The sequence below is a fragment of the Tamandua tetradactyla genome, chromosome 15 (assembly GCF_023851605.1).
Source record: "Tamandua tetradactyla isolate mTamTet1 chromosome 15, mTamTet1.pri, whole genome shotgun sequence".
NCBI lineage: Eukaryota > Metazoa > Chordata > Mammalia > Pilosa > Myrmecophagidae > Tamandua > Tamandua tetradactyla.
Genome location: NC_135341.1, coordinates 37598141 through 37623293, shown reverse-complemented (window position 1 = coordinate 37623293; position 25153 = coordinate 37598141). Strand labels below are relative to the sequence as shown.

General features: G+C 47.7%; 2 protein-coding genes across 9 annotated transcripts in view; both read right to left on the bottom strand.

Annotated features, from left to right (window-relative positions):
- The window catches only part of LOC143657237 (solute carrier family 26 member 6-like), a 30208-nt gene extending 10809 nt beyond the window's left edge, over positions 1–19399 (bottom strand). The window contains exons 1-21 of one of the 7 annotated variants that reach the window (XM_077129403.1): positions 19043–19149; positions 17655–17813; positions 17429–17568; positions 17136–17246; positions 16434–16576; positions 16044–16208; positions 15810–15962; positions 15386–15468; positions 15158–15305; positions 14767–14880; positions 14529–14606; positions 14112–14207; positions 13905–14011; positions 12970–13039; positions 11912–12004; positions 11717–11821; positions 11065–11157; positions 10200–10382; positions 9945–9999; positions 9550–9686; positions 9084–9347 (exon numbers count right to left, since the gene is read on the bottom strand). In XM_077129403.1, the coding sequence (XP_076985518.1) occupies positions 9333–9347; positions 9550–9686; positions 9945–9999; positions 10200–10382; positions 11065–11157; positions 11717–11821; positions 11912–12004; positions 12970–13039; positions 13905–14011; positions 14112–14207; positions 14529–14606; positions 14767–14880; positions 15158–15305; positions 15386–15468; positions 15810–15962; positions 16044–16208; positions 16434–16576; positions 17136–17246; positions 17429–17568; positions 17655–17773 (2208 nt within the window). In that variant the 5' untranslated portion in view covers positions 17774–17813; positions 19043–19149 and the 3' untranslated portion in view covers positions 9084–9332. The other 6 variants (XM_077129405.1, XM_077129400.1, XM_077129399.1 and 3 more) reach the window with 6 other exon arrangements.
- A 3650-nt stretch (positions 19400–23049) lies between these two features.
- The window catches only part of CELSR3 (cadherin EGF LAG seven-pass G-type receptor 3), a 28208-nt gene continuing 26104 nt past the window's right edge, over positions 23050–25153 (bottom strand). For both annotated transcript variants that reach the window (XM_077129397.1, XM_077129398.1), the window contains exon 35: positions 23050–24803. In XM_077129397.1, the coding sequence (XP_076985512.1) occupies positions 24776–24803 (28 nt within the window). In that variant the 3' untranslated portion in view covers positions 23050–24775. The remainder of the gene's footprint in view (positions 24804–25153) is intronic.

The following is a 25153-nucleotide window of genomic DNA, read 5'->3' as shown; positions in this document are numbered from 1 at the left end:
CACAGCTAACATCATCCTCAATAGGGAAAACTTTCCCCCTAAGATCAGGAACAAGACAAGGATGTCCACTATCACCATTGTTATTCAACACTGTGTTGGAAGTTCTAGCCAGAGCAATTAGACAAGAAAAAGAAATACAAGGCATCAGAATTGGAAAGGAAGAAATAAAACTCTCACTGCTTGCAGATGATATGATACTATATGTCGAAAACCCTGAAAAATCCACAGCAAAACTACTAGAGCTAATAAATGAGTACAGCAAAGTATCAGGTTACAAGAGTAACACTCAAAAATCTGTAGTGTTATCCACTGTTGGTGGGAATGTCAAAGGGTGCAACCACTGTGGAAGGCAGTTTGGCGGTTCCTCAAAAAGCTGAATATAGAATTGCCATACGACCCAGCAATACCATTGCTAGGTATCTACTCAAAGGACTTAAGGGCAAAGACACAAACGGACATTTGCACACCAATGTTTATAGCAGCATTATTTACAATTGCAAAGAGATGGAAACAGCCAAAATCTCCATCAACAGAAGAGTGGCTAAACAAACTGTGGTATATACATACGATGGAATATTATGCAGCTTTAAGACAAGATAAACTTATGAACCATGTAATAACATGGATGGACCTAGAGAATATTATGCTGAGTGAGTCCAGCCAAAAACTAAAGGACAAATACTGTATGGTCCCACTGATGTGAACGGACATTCGAGAATAAACTTGAAATATGTCATTGGTAACAGAGTTCAGCAGGAGTTAGAAACAGGGTAAGACAATGGGTAATTGAAGCTGAAGGGATACAGACTGTGCAACAGGACTAGATACAAAAACTCAAAAATGGACAGCACAATAATACCTAATTGTAAAGTAATCATGTTAAAACACTGAATGAAGCTGCATCTGAGCTATAGGTTTTTGTTTTGTTTTGTTTTGTTTTGTTTTGATTTTACTATTATTACTTTTATTTTTTTCTCTATATTAACATTCTATATCTTTTTCGGTTATGTTGCTAGTTCTTCTAAACCAATGCAAATGTACTAAGAAATGATGATCATGCATCTATGTGATGATGTTAAGAATTAATGATTGCATGTGTAGAATGGTATGATCTCTAAATGTTGGGTTAATTTCTTTTTTTCCGTTAATTAAAAAAAAAAAAAAGAGAAGGGATAATTGGAGATGAAGGGATACAGACTGTACAACGGGACTGGATATAAAAACTCAGAAATGGACAGCACAATACTACCCAATTGTAATGCAATTATGTTAAAACACTGAATGAAGCTGCATGTGAGGTATAGGTTTTTTGTTTTTGTTTTTTTTGTTTTTTTTTCTTTCTATTATTGTTTTAATTCTTATTCTGTTGTCTTTTTATTTCTTTTTCTAAATCGATACAAATGTACTAAGAAATGATGAATATGCAACTATGTGATGTTATTAAGAATTACTGATTGTACATGTAGATTGGAATGATTTCTAATTGTTTTGTTAATTCTTTTTTTAATTAATAAAAAAAAAATCTGTAGTGTTTCTATACATTAGTAATGAACAATCAGAGGGGGAAATCAAGAAAAAAAATCCATTTACAATTGCAACCAAAAGAATAAAATATTTAGAAATAAATTTGACTATGGATACAAAAGACCTATACAAAGAAAACTACAAGAAATTGCTAAAAGAAATCACAGAAGACCCAAATAAATGGAGGGGTATACCATGTTCATGGATTAGAAGACTAAATATAGTTAAGATGATAATTCTACCTGAAGTGATTTACAGATTCAATGCAATACCAATTAAAATCCCAACAACTTACTTTGCAGAAATAGAAAAACCCATAACTAAATTTATCTGGAAGGGCAGGGTGCCCCAAATAGGTAAAAATATTATGAGAAAGAAAAATGAAGTCGGAGGTCTCACACTACCTGACTTTAAGGAATATTACAAAGCTACAGTGGTCAAAACAGCATGGTGCTGGCATAAAGATAGATATACTGACCAATGGAATCAAACAGATTGTTCAGATGTAGACCCTCTCATCTATGGACAATTGATCTTTGATAAGGCAGTCAAGCCAACCCACCTGGGACAGAACAGTCTCTTCAATAAATGGTGCCTAGAGAACTGGATATCCACATGCAGAAGAATGAGAGAGGATCCATATCTCACACCCTATATAAAAATTAACTCACAATGGTTATTGATTACATATCAGAATGGAATGATCATATGGTAAAAATGTTTGTGCTTGTATGTTGTTATGTTGAATAAATAAATAAATAAATAGCAAAAGAAAAAAAAATTAACTCACAATGTATCGAAGACCTAAACATTAGATCTAAGACCATAAAACTTTTAGAAGACAACATAGGGAAATATCTTATAAATCTTATGATAGGAGGCGGTTTCCGAGATCTTACACCTAAAGTACAAGCATTGGATAAAGAAATAGATAAATGGGAACTCCTCAGAATTAAACACTTTCATGTATCAAAGAATTCTGTCAAGAAATTAAAAAGACAGCCTACACAATGGGAGACAATATTTGGAAACAATATATCAGATAAAGGTCTAGTATCCAGAATATATAAAGAGATTGTTCAACTCAACAATAAAAGACAAACAACCCAATTACAAAATGGGCAAAAGACTTGAACAGACACTTCTCAGAAGAGGAAATACAAATGTCTAAAAGGTACATGAAAAGAGTCTCAACTTTCCTGGCTATTAGGGAAATGCAAATCAAAACCACAATGAGATATCGTCTCACACCCACCAGAATGGCCATTATCAATAAAACAGAAAACGACAAGTGCTGGAGAGGATGTGGAGAAAGAGGCACAATTAACCACTGTTGGTGGGAATGTAAAATGGTACAACCACCATGGAAGGCAGTTTGGCAGATCCTCAGGAATTGCCATATGATCCGGCAATACCATATTGCTAGGTATCTTCTTAGAGGACATGAGGGCAAGGACACAGACATTTGCACACCAATGTTTATATCAGCATTATTTACAATTGCCAAGAGATGGAAACAGCCCATATGTCCATCAATAGATGAGTGGCTGAACAAGTTGTGGTATATACATATGATGGAATATTATGCAGCTGTAAGACAGAATAAAGTTATAAAGTATGTAACAACATGGATGAATCTTGAGGACATTACGCTGAGTGAGATTAGCCAGAAACAAAAGGACAAATACTGTATGGTCTTACTGATGTGAACTAACAATTGTGAATGACTTGGAGAATTTCAGTTAAGAAAAGGGACCTAAAGACTGAGATGGCATAATCTAGGAATGCCTAGAGTGTATAATAATAGTGACTAAATGTACAAGTTTAAAAATGTTTTTTCATGAGGAAGAACAAAGGAATATCAATATTGCAGGGTGTTGAAAATAGATGGTAATTAATATTTTAAAATTTTAACTTATGTGTGAGAAATGTTTATTTGGTACAAAATTTATATTTTGACTAGTGCAGTTCCTAATATAACTTATGTAAGTAGCTTAATTGAATACCATACATACATGGAACGTTGAATAGGGCATGAGATTTTGTAGGTTTGTCCAGAGTGATGCCCAGATAAATCCCAGAGTGATCTGAACAGTGAATAAAAAAGTATTTGCAAAGTCCCCTTGGGGGAATGGTGAGAAAGGGGGAAAATTTAACTTCCCCATGTGGAGAATTCCTGATATTCTCACAAGCAGTAGGGACAACCAAAGCAATAGACTGAGCCCTCAATCTTGAGGTTTGTTCATATGAAATTTATTACTGCAAAGGATAGACTAAGCCTACTTAAAATTAGGCCTAAGAGTCACCCCCAAGAGACCCTCTTCAAGAAACATGTTCAGATGTGGCCTCTCTTTCTTGGCCAACACAATAAGCAAACTCACTACCCTCTCCCTCTCTACATGGGACATGACTCCCAGGGGTGTGGACCTTCCTGGCAATGTGGGACTAGAAATTCTAGAAATTCTAGAATGAGCTGAAACTCAGCATTAAGAGAATGAGAAAACGTTCTAGACCAAAAGGGGGAAGAGAGAAATGAGACAAAATAAATAGTCAATGGCTGAGAGATTTCAAACAGAGTCGAAAGGTTATCCTGCAGGTTATTCTTATGCATTATATAGACATCACCTTTTTATTTAAGGTATATTGGAGAGGCTGGAGGGAACTGCCTGAAAATGTAGAGCTGTGTTCCAGTAGCCATGTTTCTTGAAGATGACTGTATAATGACATAGGTTTTGCAATGTGACGGTGTGATTGTGAAAATCTTATGTCTGATGCTCCTTTTATCTACGATATGGACAGATGAGTAAAACATATGGATTAAAAATAAATAAATAATAGGGGGAACAAATGTTAAAATAGATTTAGTAGATTGAAACGCTAGTTATCAATAAAAGGGAATGATAAGTGGTATAGAAAAAAATAGGGGAAACAAAGGCTAAAATATATTGGGTAGATGGAAATACTAGCAATCATTAAGGGGGGGCAAGGAGTATTATGGTATGTATGAGTTTTTTTCTTTTTATTTCGTTTTCTGAATTGATGCAATTATTCTAAGATATGATCATGGTGATGAATATACAACTATGTGATGATATTGTGAGTTATTCATTATATACCAAGAATGGAATGATCATATGGTAATAATGTTCATATTTGTATATTGTTCTATTTTGTTTTAATTAAAAACATCAGGTATTTATAAATTTAAAAACATTGAAATTATTCAAAGCACTTTCTCTGATCACAATGGGATGAAGCTGGATCTCAATAACCACCAAAGAATGAGAACATTCACAAATGTATGGAGATTAAATAACACACTCTTAAACAACCAGTGGGTCGAAGAAGAAATTGCTAGAGAAATCAATAGCTATCTGGGGACGAATGAAAATGAGAATACAACTTATCAGAACTTGTGGGATGTGGCAAAGGGTGTGCTGAGAGGGAAATTTATTACCCTAAACGTTTATATTAAAAAACAAGAGAAAGCAAAAATCGAAGACTTAACTGCTCACCTGGAAGAACTTGAGAAAGAACAGCAACCAACCCTAAAACTCCAGCAGCCTTTTTTTTTTTTTTGTAAAACTGGAAAAGCTGATCCTCAAATTCATACAGAATTCCAAGAGGCTCTGAAGAGCAAAAACAATCTTGAAAAAGAACAAAAAATTGGAGGACATAGACTTCCTGCTTTTCCTGATTTCAAAACTTACTACAAAGCTACAATAATTAAAACAGTGGTGTACTTGCATAAGGATAGACATATAGACCAATGGAATAGAACTGAAAGTCAAGAGTAAATTCATACAGCTATGGTCAATTAATTTTTGACAAGGTAATTCAATGAGAAGAGAATAATCTCTTCAACAAATGATGCTGGGGAACTGGAAATCCACATGCAAAAGAATGAATTTACATCCCTTTCTTTCACCATGTACAAAAATTAATTCTAAATGGATTAATGACTTAAATATAAGAGCTAATACTATAAAACGCTTACAAGAAAACACAGGGGAATATCTTCAGGATTTTGTAGTAGGCAATGGATTTTTTAGATTTTACACCGAAAGCACAAGCAACAAAAGAAACAGATAAAATGGACTTCCTCAAAATTAAAAACTTTTGTGCATCAAAGGACACTATCAAGGAAGTAAAAACACAACCTACAAAAGAATGGGAGAAAATATTTGAAACCATATATTTAAAAAGGGTTAAATATCTAGGATATATAGAGAACTCCCACAACTCAACCACAAAAAAGACAAACAACCCAATTTAAAAATGGGCCCAGGATCTAAATAGTCATTTCTCCAAAGAGATACAAATACAATACAATAAGTGCATGAAAATATGCTCAACATCATTAGCCATTAGAGAAATGTAAACTAAAACTAAAGTGAGTTACTTCTTTATACCCACTAGCATGGCTATTGTTTAAAACAAACAAACAAAAACAGCAGAAATTAAGTGTTGAGATATGGAGATATAGGAACCTTGGTACATGGTTGGTGCGAATGTAAAATGGTGCAGCCGCTGTGGAAAGCAAAGTTATAAACATAGCATTACTATATGATCCAACAATTCCATTTCTAGGTGCATACCAAAAAGAACTGAAAGCAGGTTCTCGAACAGATATTTGTAGATCAACGTTTGCTTCGGCATTATTCACAACAGCCAAAAGTGAAAGCATCCCAGATGTCCATCAAGAGATGAATGGATAAACAAAACGTGATCTCGCCATATAAAAGAGTATTATTCAACCACAAATAGAAGTGGGTGCTCAATGTGGCTTTGTGATTGTGAAAACCTTGTGTCTGATGCTCCTTTTATCTACCTTGTCAAGAGATGAGTAGAACACATGGAATAAAAATAAATAATAGGGGGAACAAATGTTAAAATAAATTTAGTTTGAAATGCTAATGATCAATGAAAGGGAGGGGTAGGGAGTATGGTGTGTATAATTTTTTTTTGTTTTCATTTTATTTCTTTTTCTGAATAGATGCAAATGTTCCAAGAAATGATCATGATTATGAATATGCAACTATGTGATATTGTGAATTACTGATTATATATGTAGAGCGGAATGATCAAAATAGGAATGTTTGCGTTTGTTACATGTTTTTTGGTGTTTAAAGAAAATAAAATAAATTAAAAAAAAAAAAGAAGTGGGTGCTGGCACATGCTAATAGATGGATGAGCCTTGAAGACATCACGTTAAGTGAAATATGCCAGACATGAAAGAACAAATATTATATGCTTTCTCTTACAAGAAACACTCAGAATAAGCAAATTCATGAAGATAGTAGGACAATGGTGACCAGGGCTGGTGCGGGGACAGAGGTAGGGGAGTGTTGCTCAATAGATGAGTTTTTGTTTGCACTGGTGAGATAGTCTGGAAATAGTGGTAAAACTTACACAATATCGTCAACGTACTGAACACCATGGAACTGTCCACTTAAGTACAGTTAAAATAAATGTTACGTATATTTTACTGTAAGTTTAAAAGAAACCAAACTCACTAGCAGCGTTGGTAATAGTAGCATATTGTGAACGTAATCAATATCGCTGAATTGTACGTATGAAAGTGGTTAAGTTGGGAAATTTTGGGGATGAATGTAACCATAATAATTTAAGGGTGTGGAAATGGATAGAGGATAATTACACTCGTTATTGTGAGTGTAATTAACAGTGGTGAACGGCGTGTGAATGTGATCGCAAGGGGAAGTTGGAGTTAAGTATGTCACCAGAAGGAAACCAGAGGTTAAAAGATGGGGCTACGTAACTCAGTAAATCTTGTGGTGGACAAGGACTGTGATTAACTGCACAAATATAAAAAAATGCCTCCCAGGAACTAGAACAGATATACCACACTATTGCAAATAATAGAGGCATATGGGGAAAACTGCACCTATTGCAACTATGGACTATAATTAGCAATATCTTAATAGTCTTCTATCATCAGTAACAGATATACCACACCAATGCTAGGGATCAATGATAGGGGGAGATAAGGGCTACAGAATGTTTTGGGTTTTCCCTCTTTTTTTCCTTGGGGTATAAAATTGATTGTGGTGATAGATGGAGAACTATGTGACGACAGTGAGCCACTGACTGTACCCTTTAGATGGGTTGTATGGTGTGTGAATATATTTCAATAAAATTGTATTAAAAGGAAAAGAACACCAGCGGCTCCCCACATTGTGGAATAAATTCCAAGGGCCTCAGTCTGGCGTGTGAAGCCCTGCATGATTTGGTCTTTCTCTCCTGCAACTGGTGTTCTAGCAGCTCAGGGCAGGCAGGTTTTCCTAACGTGCCCTGAAGACACCTGCTGTTCCCTATGCCAAGACACTGTTCCCCACTCTCAGAAACACCTCCTCATTTTAGAGTTTCAGTTCAGCAGTCACCGCTTCCATGAGGCTCTACCCTGGGACCCCTTGGGTAACACAATCTTGTTGCTCTCATGTGACCGTTTTATTCTCTTCAAAGCATTTCTAACCACCTCTAACCAATTTCTCGTTAGAGGTGTGTTTCCTACTCTAGCATATATGCATCATTCAACCAATATTTACTGAGCATATACCACGTGCTCCAGTGCAAGGACACGGCTGAATCACGACAGACAAAAGCCCTGCCTTCCTGGGCTGAGGTTCTGGGCCAGGGGGAGGGGCTGATGATTCATAAATAAAGTGTCAGGCACTGCCACAGCCATGATAAAAATGGAGCTGGGCAAGGGGTACCTGAGCACTTTAGAGGGAGGGGAGCCTCTAGCCACTCTCAGGTCTGTGCCCAGGGCCTAGTTGAGACCTGATAGATGGCAAAACACACGTCGTCAGAGGAAGTGATGCAAGCCCAATGCTGTTCCAAGCTCTTTGTGGCACTGACTCATTTAATACTCCTCTAGCAGCCCCATGAAGCAGTTACTGCCATCCCACTCTCCTGACCAGGATACTGAAGTGCAGAAAGACTGTAGTGCCTCCCACAGGAAGTGGGTCAAGGCCTTGCTGCCCACTGTGCCCCGCGCTCACTTGTTAGCACTTCATGCCTGTGGCAGAAATTAGCACAGGCTTCTTGGCCAACAGTGATTTCAAAGCCAAGGTGATCTAGCTATACAAAGGACATTTTTCCCCAAGTAAATTGTGTTTATTTTTAAATGCAGAGAAGCAGCCCCTGTGAGCACCCGGGTGGCCTGAGCTGGTTGCTCAGGCGTTCATTCTGGACCCTTTAGTAGAACCTGCCCTGCCCCTCACCTTATCAAGTGTCCCTGAGGATGGACAATGCTCTGAGAAGCACCTCAGACTGCAACTATTTTACAGCTGAGAACACAGGCTCTGAGGGCTGGGCATGGCTGGGATGGGGCACTTGAACCTGGGATGCCTCTGCTTTGGGCCCGGCCCCACACTCTCCCTGTTGCTTTGTCGTCTCCCCAACTGAAACTGCCTTCCCTAAATATGCACCCCAATCTCTGACCTCAGTCCCCATTTTGGGGCAGAAGGGCCAAGAGCCAAGACAGAGGAACCCCAAACAGCCAAGCCCCCAGATTAAGCCATGGCAGAGCTTGGAACTGGGCAGATGAATCTTTATTACTGAGGTTGAAAACCTACATCAGCCCCTTCCTCTACCCAGTCAGTGCTGACCTGACCCCAGTAGCCCATCCCAGGGCTGAACTTGGAGTCCAAGGACCTCCAACTCTGAGTTGTGCTCAGGGGACTCCTGGGTGACACCTGGAAGAGACTCAGGGCTGGAGGGCATTTCAAGGGTCCCCAGGTCACACCCTCTAGAGGTAGGTAGTGTCAGGCAGGGTGGCAGCATGATCAGAGTTTGGTGTCCTGAGAAGGCAGAGAAGGGGAGGCTGCCATCAGTTTCCAAAGAATTCTTTCCCCACACATACCAATTCCCTCCCCAAGGAGAGCAACCCCTGCCCCCAGGGGCAGAAGGGAAGAGCTATGCTCACCGGGATGGGGTTCCTGGAGCCAGGGTCAGGGTGGGGACAAAGCAATAAGTAAAAAAGGGCTCAGCAGGTCAGCTCACCGAAACAGGATTGATGCTGCTGGCCCTCGAGGACTGGAGGGCAAAGATGACAGCATCATGGACAGAGGCGAAGAGATGTTGCTTAGTGATGGATGCATCGAAGAAGTGCCCAGCTTCCAGCTGGGTGATCACAGGGCCTGTAAGCAAGGAGTGGGTCTCCTCTGACTTTCGGAACCACCAGGAATACCCCAACCCCAGACACCAGCAGAAGGTCCTGACCCCAACCCGAGGCCATGGCTAACCCCCAGTAACTCCTGACCCCTTGACACCTGCCTCCCATGACACCTCTGACCTCCAGTTTCAGAGACTTTATCCTTATGCTGCCTGGCAGACCTGCTGCCTAGCAGAACCCCAGCCCCCTTTCCGACCAATGCTGCGGCGCCTACTCCACGCACTGTGGCAAGCGGCCATGTACACTTCCACCTCGATCTCCCGGAAGTCATGGAAAATCTGCAGCAGAAAAGCGGGGGGAGGCAGACTCAGAAGATGGCTCAGGGGGCTTGGAGAGTGGAGCTCATGCAGTCTTGGGGAAAAGGGTTGTGAGAAGGAGGTCGGGGGTCTTGGGGAATCGGATAACTCAAAGGATGCAGGCTTGAGAGGCCTTGTCCCGACCCCCTGGGCTCTTCTTCTGAAAAATCTGAGCGGCTCACATTCTTCAGTTTCTTGAGGCATACGGTGTCCACAAAGGAGAGGGCACTCATGTCCAGTATGAGGCTGTGGAAGTCCGGCTGAGGCAGACCCAGGGCGTTCAACGTGGCCATGACTGGGGCCTCAGCATCTTCCTGGTCGCTGGCCACTGTACCTTCCAGCTCATCATCCCCTGTGCTTTCCTGCTGGGAGACCAGATACGCTGCGAGTTCGAGGGCAGAGATCATGCACAAACAGGCAGGAAGACATAGGGTCAGACATGGGAGCATGAACACACCCACACAGACAGGGCCATGCAGGGCATGAAGACAGCCATGGGGGACCCACCTGCATGCACAGCCAGGAGGGACACACGGGGACATGCAGGAGAAGAGGCACAGGCACAGACACACACATGCTTCTCTGTTATCTCTCAGGCTTAACAGGGACACTTAGTAAGGGACGGTGCGGTCCCATCCTCAGCTGGTCAGGGTCTGGGGGCCCAGGAATAGACGAGAAGAGGCAGAGAGCTGAGCCCTACCCAGAGGCACATGCATACCCATACGGGTACACACAACACACACATACCTCAGCACCCCACCTGGGGCTCTAGTGGAGAGTGGCATCTCTTTGGCCCCCTAGATTTTTTTCCCACATACCCAATCCCTTCCCTCTACATGTGAGCACAAACTGTGGGGTCTTCTAGGCTGCAGATAGCAGAGTACCATAGCACATCACTAGAGATCTCCCTGCAGAGGGAGTCTGGTCATCACCCCATTCCTCTTGCCACTGGCAAAACAGCCCTGAACCCAGAGCTGGTGGGTCCACATGGGTACCTACAACTCTGCAGCTCATGATTGGCCCCTCCTCTCGCACCTCCAGCCTTACCTTGGCCTTGGCGCCCTCCACGTTGTTGATATCGACGTCCCTGAGGCTGGTATTGACACTGACAGAGACAGAGGTGTCCTTGGAGAAGGCAACCTAGGGCAGGGATTAGGAGGGACAGGTAAAAGCTGCCCCAGCTGCCACATGACAGCTATGCTGGACAGGACTGTTGCCACCCTCTGGCCTTGGGCTAGGATCCAAAGCTGTGGGACCCCAGGGTCTGCAGAACTGGCAGCCAAGCGGAAGGATGCAGGGTGCTGACCAGCTCCAGGAACAGCCACAGACATGGAAAAGGACTGAGGTGGTTCACACTGTCACTGGCTCAGGAGGTGGAGGTGAAAAACAAAAGACTACAGGAGGCCTGACCTGCTAGAGGAGTGGGATGGGGCCCCTGGGGGCACTGGGGAGAAAGGAAGGATGATGAATCAGGGTGAGAAGTCAGGAGCCCAGGAGCCTGAAGGAAAAGCTGGTGTGGGGTCAGTAGCAGGGCAGAGGTCAATAACAGGTCAGGGGATAGGGGTCAGGGAAAAGGTTAGGTGGACTTACAGTAAGGCAGAGGGTAGAGGCCAATAGTAGGTCAGGGGTCAGGGAAAAGGTTGGGTGAGGTCAGCAGCAGGGCAGGGGTCAGGAGTCACTGGCTGAAAGGGGCCCCTGCCTGTTTCTGGAGTTGCTTCTCTTTCTGCAGCCGCTTCAGCTTTAGCTCCTGCTTCTTGAGCAACTTCTTTTTCTGGGAGATTAGGTGGTCAACATCCACACCGCACTAGAGACAAATGTCAGAAAGGGGCCTGGTGCTGGTACTCTGTAGGGGCAGGGAACCCTCTGACACCCATCCTGGGAATCTGTGTCTCACCCTCTGCTTCAGAGTGTCGCTGTAGAGCTCAGCATTGGCAAAATACATGGTGGCTGAGGAGCGGAAGATCTTCACACCGGGGACCTCTCTGGCCTGGGGACAGGACAGGGTTGGGGGTGGCTTAGCCCTGCTTCTCTTGGCTACACCTTGTTCTCCCATCTTTCTTCTCCTAGAATGCCCCAGTGCCTGCCACCCACCAACCCTGGTCTGCTCCCTGGTCAACCTAGGCCTTCCCTCTGGCTCCAGGTTCTTGGGCCAGAGGCTTGATGAGGTCACCCTGATGGCCCATCTTGCTCCCTTCAGGGCACCTCTTGCACCTCTCCCACTTTTCTGCCACTCCCCAGGCCAGGCTTCAGCAGCTCTTACACCTCCTCTTGGAGGTATTGTGGTCTGTTCTGTGCACGAAGACTAAGAGACCTTCTAAGCTGCCATCTCAACCAGGCCTTCCCCAGCTCTCCACCCCATTCAGGACACAGTGCAGATCTCTGCGTGACATTCGAGCCCACTCAATGGGCCTTTCCCATTTCCCTCTCCCTCCAGTGGGGCTGTTCCCCTCATGTTGTCCCCGTATCTCTGGCCTCTTGGTTTATCTACTTGCTCTGCCCCATCACTGGGTGCCCAGCCTTCAAGGCTGCATGTCAGGAGGAATAGGCTTGTTTTATTGCAGAGCTGCCTACCCATGTCCCCAGCAGCTGGCATGTTATAGCAGATACCAAACGTGGGAAAACAACAACTCCACTGACCAGGTCAGCAGACAGTTCCCCTCACACCCCAGTGCCTCAGGATCCTTCTGTCTAGCATTCCTGATCCGGCCGCTTACATGGCTGGCTCTAAGGCTGTCCCCCCTCCATGGACCACTAGACCCACCTCTGCCCACTCTTCCTCTGTCCTCTCCTACCCCCTCATGCCCCAGGAGGAGGTCAGAGACCTACAGGACCAAAGCCAAGGTGCCCTCAACTCTCAGTTTTGCTGCCAGGTATGCAGGGGAATGACAAAGACCCATCCAGCCTCTGTCTCACCCACTCATGCCACCCTCTGGCTTAGCCCCTGCCATTCACCTCTGAGTACTCGGCCACATCTCTGTAAATATCCGTGTCTGGAACCTGCCCTAGGATAGAGTAGTGGGGCCTGCAGAGGAGAGAATAAGTTTAAGACAAAAGGGCATGAGAAAAGGGATCTGAGAAAGGAGGCAACGAAAGGGTACTTGGGAGCCTGTGTCCCCAAGAAATGTGGGAAAACAAGGGGGAGCCAGTGTGACCCTCACTTCCTCCATGAAATAAGAGGGAGCCAAAAAGGGTTGACTCAACTCACTGCCCTCCCCCTCTCTACGTGGGACATGACTCCCAGGGGTGTGGACCTTCCTGGCAACGTGGGACAAAAATCCTAGAATGAGCCGGGACTCAGCAGCAAGGGATTGAGAAAACCTTCTTGACCAATAGTGGGAAGAGAGAAATGAGACAAAATAAAGTGTCAATGGCTGAGAGAATGCAAACAGAGTCGAGAGGTTATCCTGGAGGTTATTCTTATGTATTAAATAGGTATAACCTTTTCAGTTAAGGCATAACAGAGAGGCTGGAGGGAACTGCCTGAAAATGTAGAGCTGTATTCCAGTGGCCATGTTTCTTGAAGATGATTGTGTAATGACATAGTTTTGACAATGACACTGTGTGACTGTGAAGACCTTGTGTCTGATGCTCCTTTTACCTACCTTTTCGACAGACAAGTAAAACATATGGATTAAAAATAAATAGGGGGAACAAACGTTGAAATAAATTTAGTAGACTGAAATGCTGTGATCAATGAAAGGGAGGGGTAAGGGGTATGGTATGTATGAATTTTTTTGTTTTCTTTTTATTTCTTTTTCTGAATTGATGCAAATGTTCTAAGAAATGATCATGATGAATATTCAACTATGTGATAAAAAAAGAATGTTCATATTGTATGTTGATTGGTTTTATTAATAAAAATTAAAAAAAAAAAAGGGTTGACTCACAGCTGCGTGCGGATCACCACCAGCAGCAATGAGAAGACCACCGCGACTGCCAGGCCCAGGTCCAGGTTTAACAGGATGGTGGCCACAAAGGTCACCAGCCAGATGAGCTGAGAACAGAAAGGCAGTGGTCCACCGGGCCCAGAGGGGCCTCTGGAACTGAAGACCCCCCTGCTCCCGGACCCACCTCTGGGCTCCCACGCCTCCTACCAGATCCACTCGATTCGCCTTCCAGAGGGAGCATATGTCGGTGAACTGCATCAACATGCCCTTCAGGTTCACGATAATGGTGGCTGCCAAGACTGCCTGCACGTGGGGGGTGTCACCAGGGGCTGCTGAGGTCACCCAGATGACGACACACCCAACCACTGGGGCCTGACCCAGGTTGATCCCAAGCACCTGGGCACAACAACCACCGCCTCCCCAACCCTAAACAACTTGAATCTAACTCTGAAAGCTTCTAACCTTTGAAGGTTGACACCAAGCCTCACTTCAGAAGGGCATGACCCTGTATCCTAACCCCTTACCGGGGGCTTGACTTGACTTGACTGATCTGAGTCCATGGTCAGACCAGGGCCCCAAAGCTTGGCTGGTTGGGGATGGGTAGGGGTGGAAGAAGGGACTCACCTTGGGCAGTTCTCGGAAGAGTCCCCCAAGTTTGAGAATGATGATGAGGATGAAGAAGGCGGAGATGGCTCCAGCAACCTGCAGGGTGGTGGGCGGGGGTGAGAGTGAGAATGGGCCAGGCCATGTTCAGGGGGGGACGGGAAGGGAGAATGAGCAGGGGAGGGGGTGGGCGGGAGAGCGGTAAGCAGGGGTGAGTGGGGGTGAGTCAGGGCAGTGTGCATGCACACTCACTGTCTACCTGTGTGTGGCTGCCGGCACTCTCCTGTACTAGGCTCCGTGACATGGAACAGCTCACAGGGAAGCACTGGAAGAGGCCTCCGATGAGGTTACTGAGGCCGAGGGCCACCAACTCCTGGAGGGGAGGGAATACAGGCATGAGGAGACTTCCCTCTTAGGGCCACTACCCCACAGTGTCTGGGATTATGCAATCCCTACCTCTACCCCCACCTGATGGCCCCAAGACTTGGGTATTGTTCCCCTTCATCCTGCTCCCCCTCCCTCAGCCTCCCTCCTGGCCCTGACACACCCCCTGGCCATTTCCCCATGTCCCACCTGGTCCTCGATCCCTGCCATCCCTGTAGCCCCCACAGAACCGCCTGCCCCCAACATGCTTCTCATGTCCCCCGGACCTGGTTGCTGTCCACCCGGTAGCCATGCCTCAGGGCGAAGATCTTTCCCAGCGAGATGGCAATGGCAAATCCAACCACAGCGATGGTGAAGGCATTTCCCATGAGCTCTGTGAACCGCTCGGGGCTGGGCGCCACGGGGGGCACCAGCCTGTGGGGAACATCTGTGAGGTCAAAGGTAGGGCCCTGCTGCCCCGACCCACCCTGCCCTGACAGGGGTCCAGAGCTCACCCTGCAGGGATGTTGCCCACAATGTCCACCCTAAATCTGTGCTTCAGGTCCAGGCTGTAGGAGATGCCTGTGGCCCCGATGAGCTGGGGGGAGAGGGCAGTCAGGGAGGGAGGCACTGACATCGCTGTCAGGAGGGTAGACCAACCACTTTGGGGGTGAGGAGAGAGACAAGACAAAAACTCCTTTAGAGGGGTGGGGAGAAGCCATTGAGAGGGTGAGAAACAGACCTGACTGTTTTGGGAAGGGGGACACGCTGTCAGAGGAGAGGGCCTTTCTGCTATGGTCCCCTCCTAGGAATCCTCCCCAGCGCACATTCCGTGTCCCTCAAATACCTGGGGGTTGCGCCCCAGCAGGGAAGTACTGTCACTTGCCCTTCTCCCCCTCTGCCACCCCCAGCCGACTCCCTGCCCCCCCCCAACCGAACCGTGATGAGTTCCCCGGGCAGAGGGAGGGGCAGGCGCCGCTGCAACTTGTCATTCAACAGCTTCACCGCCACCAGCACTGCCCCTGCCACGGCGGCAGTGACCATGGTGCCGACTGTGCTCTCAGGCAGCTTCCGGCAGACTTCTAGCACTGTCTGATGGGAGCCAGGGGTCACAGCCCACACTCAAGACCGCGGGGGGTGCACCCACCCATCCCGCCTTCTGCCCTCACTCACATAGATGAGAGACAGCGGCCCAGAGTGGCTGCTCAGGTGGAGGCCAAACACGTACTTAAGCTGCGACACGAAGACATGCACAGCGGCGGCCGTGGTGTAGCCGCGGACCAGCGGCTCAGACAGGTAGGTGACCACAAAGCCGAAGCGGACCAGGCCCAGCCCCACCTGCCGGGGGCGGGGGCCAGTCAGGGGAAGCGGGGGCGGGTGTGGGGGTGCTAGAGAAGGCTGGGGTAGAGCTCAGAACAGGTGGGATCAGGAGGGGAAGAGTGATGGTAAGGAAGATGGTGATGGTCAGACACTTGAGAGAACTGGCAGATGGGGCAGAGGGACAGAAAACATGGGTGGGCCCATTGCAGGGCATATATTCTCACACTCCAGGCTGCCCTATACCTGGAAGAGGCCGACCAGGACACTGAGCGTGGAGGCCAGCTGCACCCGGATGTCGGTGGTGTTCGAGGCCTGCAGGAAGGCCTCATCAGGAGCCAGGGATTCTGTTACACTGCCCACCATCACAGACATGACAGCAAAGGTTCCTGCAGGAACAGGACAGGGGATGTCTGAAGAAGAGGAGACACTGCCTATTCTGGACCCCTGGTCTTAAGGGAGAGACCAGGAGACAGGAAGGTTCTAGGACAAATACCCTCAGACTATGGCTGAGCAGATAGGAGCAGCGCTGACAGTCAGGCATAGCCAGAGCTGGGAGTGGATTCTGAGGACCAGGGCACTTGAGATTAGCAGGAATGCTGGCCCCACATTATCTGCCCATTTGTGCCCACTAGCCCTGGGCCCGTTTCCCTTGTGAAGGGAGGCAAGGGAAAGGGGATGTGGCATGCTTCAAGCTAGTCAGGCCTCTGCCAGGGTCCAGACCCCTCAAGTTGTCCCATCTGTCCACATCCTTCAAGAGCCAGGGCCTTGAGGTATAGCCTGAACCTGTGGCCCCACGGTCAGTGATACAGCCCTGCCTGGGGATGGACCAACCTCCCAGCACTGATACCACTCATTTCCCTAAGCTCCCTCACCCTGCTCAGTCCTCCCTCACCCTGTCCCCCAGGGTGGACAATCTCCTGCAGAGTCAGACCTGGCTCCACTCACCCACTGAGATGTGTCGGGAAGTGCCAAACAGGAAGTAGACAAAGACTGGGTAGACGGAGCTGTAGAGGCCAAACACGGGTGGCAGTCCAGCCAGGAGGGCATAGGCCAGGCCTGAAGGTCGAATGGTGGCAATGCAGGCCCTGAGGTCAGGGCCTCAAAAGATTGGGGGATCCCATCCCTGGGTCAGGGCCATAATTCTAGAAGCAAGGGTCACGGGGGTTCACAGACCACAAGGCTTCCAGGATAGAGTTCAAGGGTTGAGACTTATAGCCTCTAGGTCAGGGGTGGCTCACCCTGTGGGAGCTGCATGATGGCCACACTCAGACCAGAGAGCAGGTCACCCAGGAGCCAGTCACGCACAGGATACCGAGGCAGCCAGGCCAAAACCGGGAGGTGCTGGATGAGAAGGGTGCGAACCCGGGCACGGGAGCACCTGGGGACAGGAGGGGTAGGTATCAGGGACAGGAACTACCTGGGTCCTTTTTGTCAGTGCCCCCAGACTCCCACTCTCAGCCTTACTGCAACCAACTCCGCCACCGGTAGGTCCTCGGCACTGAGCCCAAGTGCCCCAGCTCCTCTAGCTGCTCCTGGTTCAACACAGGCCGCTCCATGTAGTAGTCTCTCCTCCGTCGCTCCATTGCCTGCGTCGTGGATAGCAGTGCCTGCGTGTTCTTCGGGCTGAGGGGCAGCAAGACCACAGAGACTCAGCAAAGACACCCCGGGCCCAAGCTCTCCACATACCTCCAGCCTGGGGCCAGGGAAGGGCCCAACGACTTCTGGAGGCCCTGGATTCTAAGCAGGTTCAGCCACAAGTGGGCCCTGGCAGGCATTGTGCCCATGCCCAGGCAGGGGCAGTGCCTGGACTTTGGCTGCTGAAAGCTTTTGCTGGGCCAAAGTCCCCTACGAAAAGGCAGTAGGATAAGCATGATCCACACCTCCAGCCGAGGGTGGGAGACCCAGCCCAGGCCAAAGTCAATCCTTATCCAGCAGCCCAACGAGCCCAGTGCTAGCTGTCTAAGAGCATGCACTCAGCGAAGGGATCTAGCACCCCTTGGGTTCAGTTCCTTAGGCAACCCCCTCTCCAAGTCTCAGACCTACAGATGAGAAGGGAAGAAAAGTGCTGGGGCCACAACCGACCATGGGCCTCTAGCTGGACAAGCTCAGGCCTAGTCAGGAAAAGCCAGGGAATGGTTCTCACCTTGGGGAGCTTTGAGGCAGGGAGGGGTCTCATCTAGGAGAGACCCCCATGTGGAGAGGGAGGAGATCTTACCCAAGAGGAAGACCTCATCTTCCTAGAAGGCTTTCACTTGCTAGGGAGGCTCCCTTCTGAAGCGGGAGAGAGTGAACTTATTAGGGGAGAAGTTCTCATCTGCCAGGAACGCGTTCACTTGCCAGGAAAATTCTGATCTGGGGGAAACTCTGACCTGGAGGGGAGGCTCCCAAGTGGGGGGGAAACTCTGACCTGGAGGGGAGGCTCCCAAGTGGGGGGGAAGGTGAGGGGCCCTACTTTGAGGGGGGAGGGAGTAGTTCTCGTCTGGAGTGAGGGAAATATCTCACCTAAGAATACAGAATCCTTAACTGGGAGGAAGCTCTCACAGGCTGGGAAAGCTCTGAGCGGAGGGGAGGCTACTACCTGAGGGACAGGGACTCACCTGGAAAGAACCTCTAATCTGAGGGTCCTGGTTAGAGGAGGGAATGGAAAGGGTGCAAGATCTTCAGAGACTCTAGACACGGCAATCTCACTGAGACCTTTGAGCTCCCTCGCCCCTCAAAGACTCAGGTCTTCTTAAAGTGCTCTCTCCCCCCACAGCAGGACCCAAGCTTGGAGAGCAGGGGTCTATATCCCTGGCCACACCCCCTGGGAGGGCACAAAGGCCAGAGCGGCCGGCGCATTTAGTCAATCGTACCGCTGGACGAAATCGGGCCACTGCACAAGGCAGTGAATTCGCTGGCCCCCAGGGGAACTCTGGCAGCGACCTCCTGGCCCCAGCCGCCACACCTTCCCGGCCGGGCCTCCTTCCCCAGCAGAAGCCTTCCTTCGGCCCCGCGCCAGCCCGTGGGCGGCGCTCGAATGGTTTTCCGCACAGCCTGCGGGAGCTGGGATCGCACCGGCTACCGCCCCATCCCTCGCCAAGGAGGGGCAGCCGCCCGCGGTGAGTCGACACAGCTGTAAACCGAGCTGCTGCAGAGGGAACGCCTGCTTCAGGGACTTGGCGGTCTCCTTTCCGAGCTGGCCCAAGCCGGATGCCCGCGCCTGGCGGACGCTTCAGACAGCCCCATGGCTGGCGAGAGTCCCGCGGGGTACACTCCCACGGCTAGATCAAGAGGCCGCTACAGGCCGGAAGGAGGGCCGGGGACGCGGCTGAGGCAAGCAGCGCGCTCCCGGCGGCCAATCCCCGGGGAGAACGGAAGAGACTTGGTCCAATAAACCTGCTGGGGCGGGGCCAAGTGACGCTTTCCAAGGGAGCTGTGCGGTCCGAAGAGGAAGGTTTAACCCTTTCTTCACCTGAAGCCTGCCTTGCGCTTCCCTCGCGCCTGGCGGAGTGGTGCGCCTCGAGCCCGGTAGGACCTCAGAGCTGGGACCGCGCCCCAGGCTTCTGAGTGGGACAAAGCTGATCATCAGCTTCTTCCTGAGGGTCTCCACGTGGTGGAGAGCAGAAACTCCCGAGTAGCCAGAAGACGTGGGGGACATGGCTGGTGACACGCGGCCATTGACCCGAGCCTGAGCTAACAGTGGGGGAATCTGGGTCCGTTCGTTGGGGGGGGTTGTCTCTCATGCCTCCAAATGAAGGCTTCACATCAGGCTTTCGCTCTGGGACCAAGCAAGTCTCTGAGTCTCTGAGACCCAACAAGAAGGATCCCTAAAGGCCTCCTAACTCTTGGCCACTCAGGCCAGATGAGGCTGTGATGTCCTGTCCTTGCATCTAGCACAGCCCAGGCATTGCACCTTGAAGGTTCCTGGCAGAGTCACCAGAGAAACATCTAGGTAGTGGGGACATCCCGCAACTCCAAGTCGGAAAGAATGGTGGGGTCAGTGCTGTCAGTGGGCATGTGCGCTGGTTTGAAAGGATGTATGTCCCCTAGAAAAGGCATGTTTTAATCAAACTCCCATTTCATAAAGGTAAAATAACCCCTATTCAATACTGTATGTTTGAAACTGTAACCAGAGGGTTTTTTTTAGTGTTTAGTGTTTAATCGAGAGTGGTTGTTAAACTGGATTAGGTGATGACATGTCTCCACCCATTTGGGTGGGTCTTGATAAGTTTCTGGAGTCATATAAAAGAGGAAGCATTTTGAAGAATGAAGGAGTTTCAGAGAGAGCAGAGAATGCTGTAGTGCCAAGAAGCAGAGTCTACAAACCAGTGACCTTTGGAGATAAAGAAGGAAAATGCTTCCCGGAAAGCTTCATGAAACAGGAAGCCAAGAGAAGCTAGCAGGTGATGCCGTGTTCACCAGGTGCCTTTCTAGATGAGAGAGAAACCCTGACTATGTTCGCCATGTGCCTTCTCACTTGAGAGAGAAACCCTGAACTTCATTGGCCTTCTTGATCCAAGGTATCTCTCCCTGGATGCCTTAGATTGGACATTTCTATAGAGTTGTTTTAATTGGGACATTTTCACGGCCTTAGAACTGTAAACTAGCAACTTATTAAATTCCCCTTGTTAAAAGCCGTTATGTTTCTGGTATATTGCATTCCGACAGCTAGCAAACTAGAACAGCATGTAATAGAGAAGTTAAGATTTAAGTAATGATTGTGATTACTGAATCATATTCCTTTTTGCTTTCTGGTATGGTAGACAAAGGGAAATACTTGAAATCTCTGAACAGTAATCCAGCTGCCTTGATCTCTGATAATGATTGTAGAGCCTTTATCTTGTGCCCTTGTGATCGTAAAACCTTGTAACTGACTGTGGTACTTAGATTCAGGTGTCAACTTGGCTAGGTGAAGGTGCCTAGTTCTGTTGCTGTGGACATGAGCCAGTGGCATGTGAACCTCATCTGTTCCTGATTACATCTGCAGTCATCTGGGAGGTGTGCCTGCTGCAGTGAATGATGTTTGATTTAATTGGCTGATGCTTAAATGAGAGAACTCAACATAGCACAGCCCAAGCAGCTCAGCATACCTCATCTTAGCACTCGCAGCTCAGCCCAGGCCTTTGGAGATGCAGAAAGGAATCACCCCAGGGAAAGTTGTTGGAACCCAGAGGCCTGGAGAGAAGACCAGCAGAGATAGCCCCGAGCCTTCCCACTGTAAGAAAGAACCACAGATGAAAGTTAGCTGCTGTGCTGGTTTGAAATGATGTATGTACCCCAGAAAAGCCATGTTTTAATCCTAATCCCATTTTGTAAAGGCAGCCGTTTCATCTAATCTCTATTTAGTATTGAATGTTTGAAACTAATCAGATCATCTCCCTGGAGATGTGATTTAATCAAGAGTGGTTGTTTAGTTGGATTAGCTGGAGGCATGTCTCTACCCATTTGGGTGGGTCTTGATTAGTTTCTGGAGTCCTGTAAAAGAGGAAACATTTTGGAGAAAGAAAAGGATTCAGAGAGAGCAGAGCAGAATGACATAGCCACGAGAAGCAGAGTCCACCAGCCAGCAAACTTTGGAGATGAAGAAGAAAAATGCCTTCCGGGGAGTGTCATGAAACAGGAAGCCAGGAGAAGAAGCTAGCAGATGACGCTGTGTTCGCCACGTGCCCTTCCACTTGAGAGAGAAACCCTGAACTTCATTGACCTTCTTGAATCAAGGTATCTTTCCCTGGATGCCTTAGATTGGACATTTGTATAGACTTGCTTTAACTGGGACTTTTCTCAGCCTTAGAACTGTAAACTAGCATCTGATTAAATTCCCCCTTTTAAAAGCCATTCCGTTTCCAGTATATTGCATTCCGGCAGTTAGCAAACTAGAACAGCTGCCTTTCCTCTAAAGAACTATATGTTAACTAAATAAATCCCCTTTTATTGAAAGCCAATCTGTCTCTGGTGTGTTGCTGTGGCAGCTAGCAAAGGAGAACACTGACCTTCACTTGTATCCATTTTATCTTGTTTTTCGACTTCAGAGTCTTGTGATCACTAAAGACAACCCCCAATGTTTATTTATAAAAGGCCTTGGGTCGGCTCAGGACTAACCCATCCCAATTCTAAAGTTACCTTGATAACCAAAGCTGGATCTAACCAAAATGGACCTGGCTGTCATGTGCAGTAGCTTATACTTTAACCTATAAGTGACTTATACCTCATAATGGTACTAAAAATCACACCCACCATCATATTAAGGCTGCCATTATCTTACATATGTTCTGTGACTAAGCATGTAATCAGTCTGCACATGATCAATAATTAGATCACTTCTAATTACATTATCTGGGACCACTGTGCTCATTTTTCTAAAACCTGCCCAACTTTTGATACTATAAAATTATCAGAATTACTGAAAGACCAATCTGCTTTGTGCCTAGCAATAAACTCTTTCTCTTTGAAATCCTGGTGTCTCAGGAATTGGTCATTTGAGCACATCGGACAGAAAACTCACCACTCTTGATTGGTATCAGGCTGAGGGTCAGCAGGGTAGTACCCAGGGTATTACTCCTGGCAAAGCAAATGTCAGGCCAGTGCTGCAGCTCTGAATGCAGAAAATTCTCATGCTTCTGCCTGGACCAGAGAGGGGGGGGGTTTCCCTTGGCACCCACCTCCCAGCACCTGTACTCATACTTCAGGCCCCATTACAAGGCAAGGGGCCAGAATTCAGTGTCAGCGAGAGGGAAAAAGGTCCAAATCTCCAAGGAAACGGACTAAAAATAGCTGGATATACTTGAGGAAAGGGGGCTCAGTTTCTTTCCAAAGGTCAGTCTGGTATGAATCATTACAGCCACCACCACCACCCCTTCCCCAAACAGAAAGAGGCAGTAACCATTTTCTATAGAAGTTTATTCCCAAAACAGAGCGCGGCTTCACGGAACAATTTACACAGACAGGGAAGGGAGCCACTGGGCTGGAGTGGGGGTGGGGAGACCCCAAGAGAGGGGCATCTATAAAACCTAGGACATAGCAAGGACACCCCACTCCCCACCCCCAGCAAGTCCTCAGCCCTTGGGCTGAGGTCATTCTGAGTAAGGAGAGCTGGGGTCATGGCTGGTGGGATTTGGCACCAGTCAGTGAAGTGGAATTTCTAATCTCCTTTGAAACTGCCTCCCAAGAGTATGCACAGAGCCTCCAACTCTGCACAACCCTTTCCAGAAGTAAGAGGACCCCCACTCTTGAGGCCTTCTAAGTCTGGTGTTCAAACAAGCAACTCAGGGCTGTCTTTTGGCCTGGGAGAGTTGGGGGTTAGAAAACCCCTTGAGATGACCAGTCCCAGGGTCCTCACAGGTGGCTCCCCCAAGTCCCTCTTCCACTTTCCCTACCTTTCACTTGTAGACAAAGGAAAAGAACATTCTCAACTGTAAACAAAGTACAAAAGTTCAAAGTTTTAAGTTGTAAACAAAGTAAAAAAAAAAAAAAACACTTTAATCTTGACCTGTAAACAACTTAACAGAATTTAAAAGTCCAAGTTCTGGCATCAAAGTAAAAAATGTGAGAATTTTGCAAACAGGGTGCTAACAGTCATTTCCCCCCTTTTAAGGAAATAAAAGAGGAGTGAAACTGAGTCACTTCCACCAGCCCAGGTGCCTGGGGCCAGGGAGGTTCCTGTAAACACGGGAGGCAGTGGCACCTACATTCTGGGTCTTGAATTCCCTTGTTTCTGCTCCCTTTGCTCATTCTCCTACCTCACCTCACAGAATAAATTCCAACAAGGGGGCAGTGTCAGGGAATCAAATGGCACCACTGATAATTTTTGCTCACGGCAGGGGCAGGAGTGGGAGAATGACCCCCTCCACCCACCAACTGCAGGAATGTCTGAATAGCGGCCTGAGCCCCTCCCCAGGGGAGGAAGGGAAGCCTTGCTCTGTAAACAAGACATCTGCTGCTCCACCAATGGCCCACAGCATCAGTCCTAGGTCATAAGGCAGTAAGTGGCAGGGACTCCACGTAATAAACATACAAATCCACTAGGAGGGGCAGCACAAATTAAGCCCCCTGAGGAGGTCAGGGAACCCCTGTCTCTAAGACCAACCCCCAATCCCAAAGTTTGACCCTTGGGACATTGGAGAAAAAGCAAAGATCAGTTCTGCACTTTGGACCCCAACAATATTTGGGTCGACCAGGGGTAGGGTAGGCATCTTCCCCTCCTGTCTGGCCCCATCCTAGAAAGATGAGAATAAAAGGGCTTTTGATGTTCCAGGGACCCAAATGGGTTCAAATTCTGTAACTTTTCCCCTCCGTCACTCTCCCCCACCCTAACCTCCCTCACCAGCCCAGCCTCAGACCCCTGGGAGACAGAAATGCTGAAAAATAACATAAACATATCTCTCTGGTTACAAAGGTACAAAATGTATAAAAGCCCTCCCTTCAGTTTCCCCGCCCCACACCCATCACACGCATGCTCACAGACGCGCAAGGACCCTCAGCACAGGCGCCATAGGGAGAGCTGAAGGGGCAAGAGACTGCCTTGGCATCGGCCCCTGACTCCTGAAGTTTCTCTGTTAGCCCAAATCCTCCATCGCCCGTGGCTCTTCCTTGTCTGCACCGTCGTCCCCTCAGGAGTGACCCTCACTTCTGGGAACTCTGCAGAGTTGAATGTAGAGATCAAAGGTCCTTGCTGAAAAAAACCCTGACTCGGATGCCTCTGGACCCCCTCCCAGGACCCGGCCTGGTCTGCCTCCCCTCACCACCCTCATCACCCTTGCCTCTGTCTCAGGGTGCCCCCATAACCCTTACGGCCATGCTTGGGTTCTCAGAGCCCCTCAACATTTTGGACCTTCAGACTCATCAGCAAGGCCCCTCAGCTGCCTAGGTCTTTTCTCTAAGCACTTAGCAAATACCTACTACATAGAGACACTATGTTAAACATTTGACATATATTGTCTCATAAATCTTCTCCATATCTCAAATGGGTCTTGTACTACAGACCCATT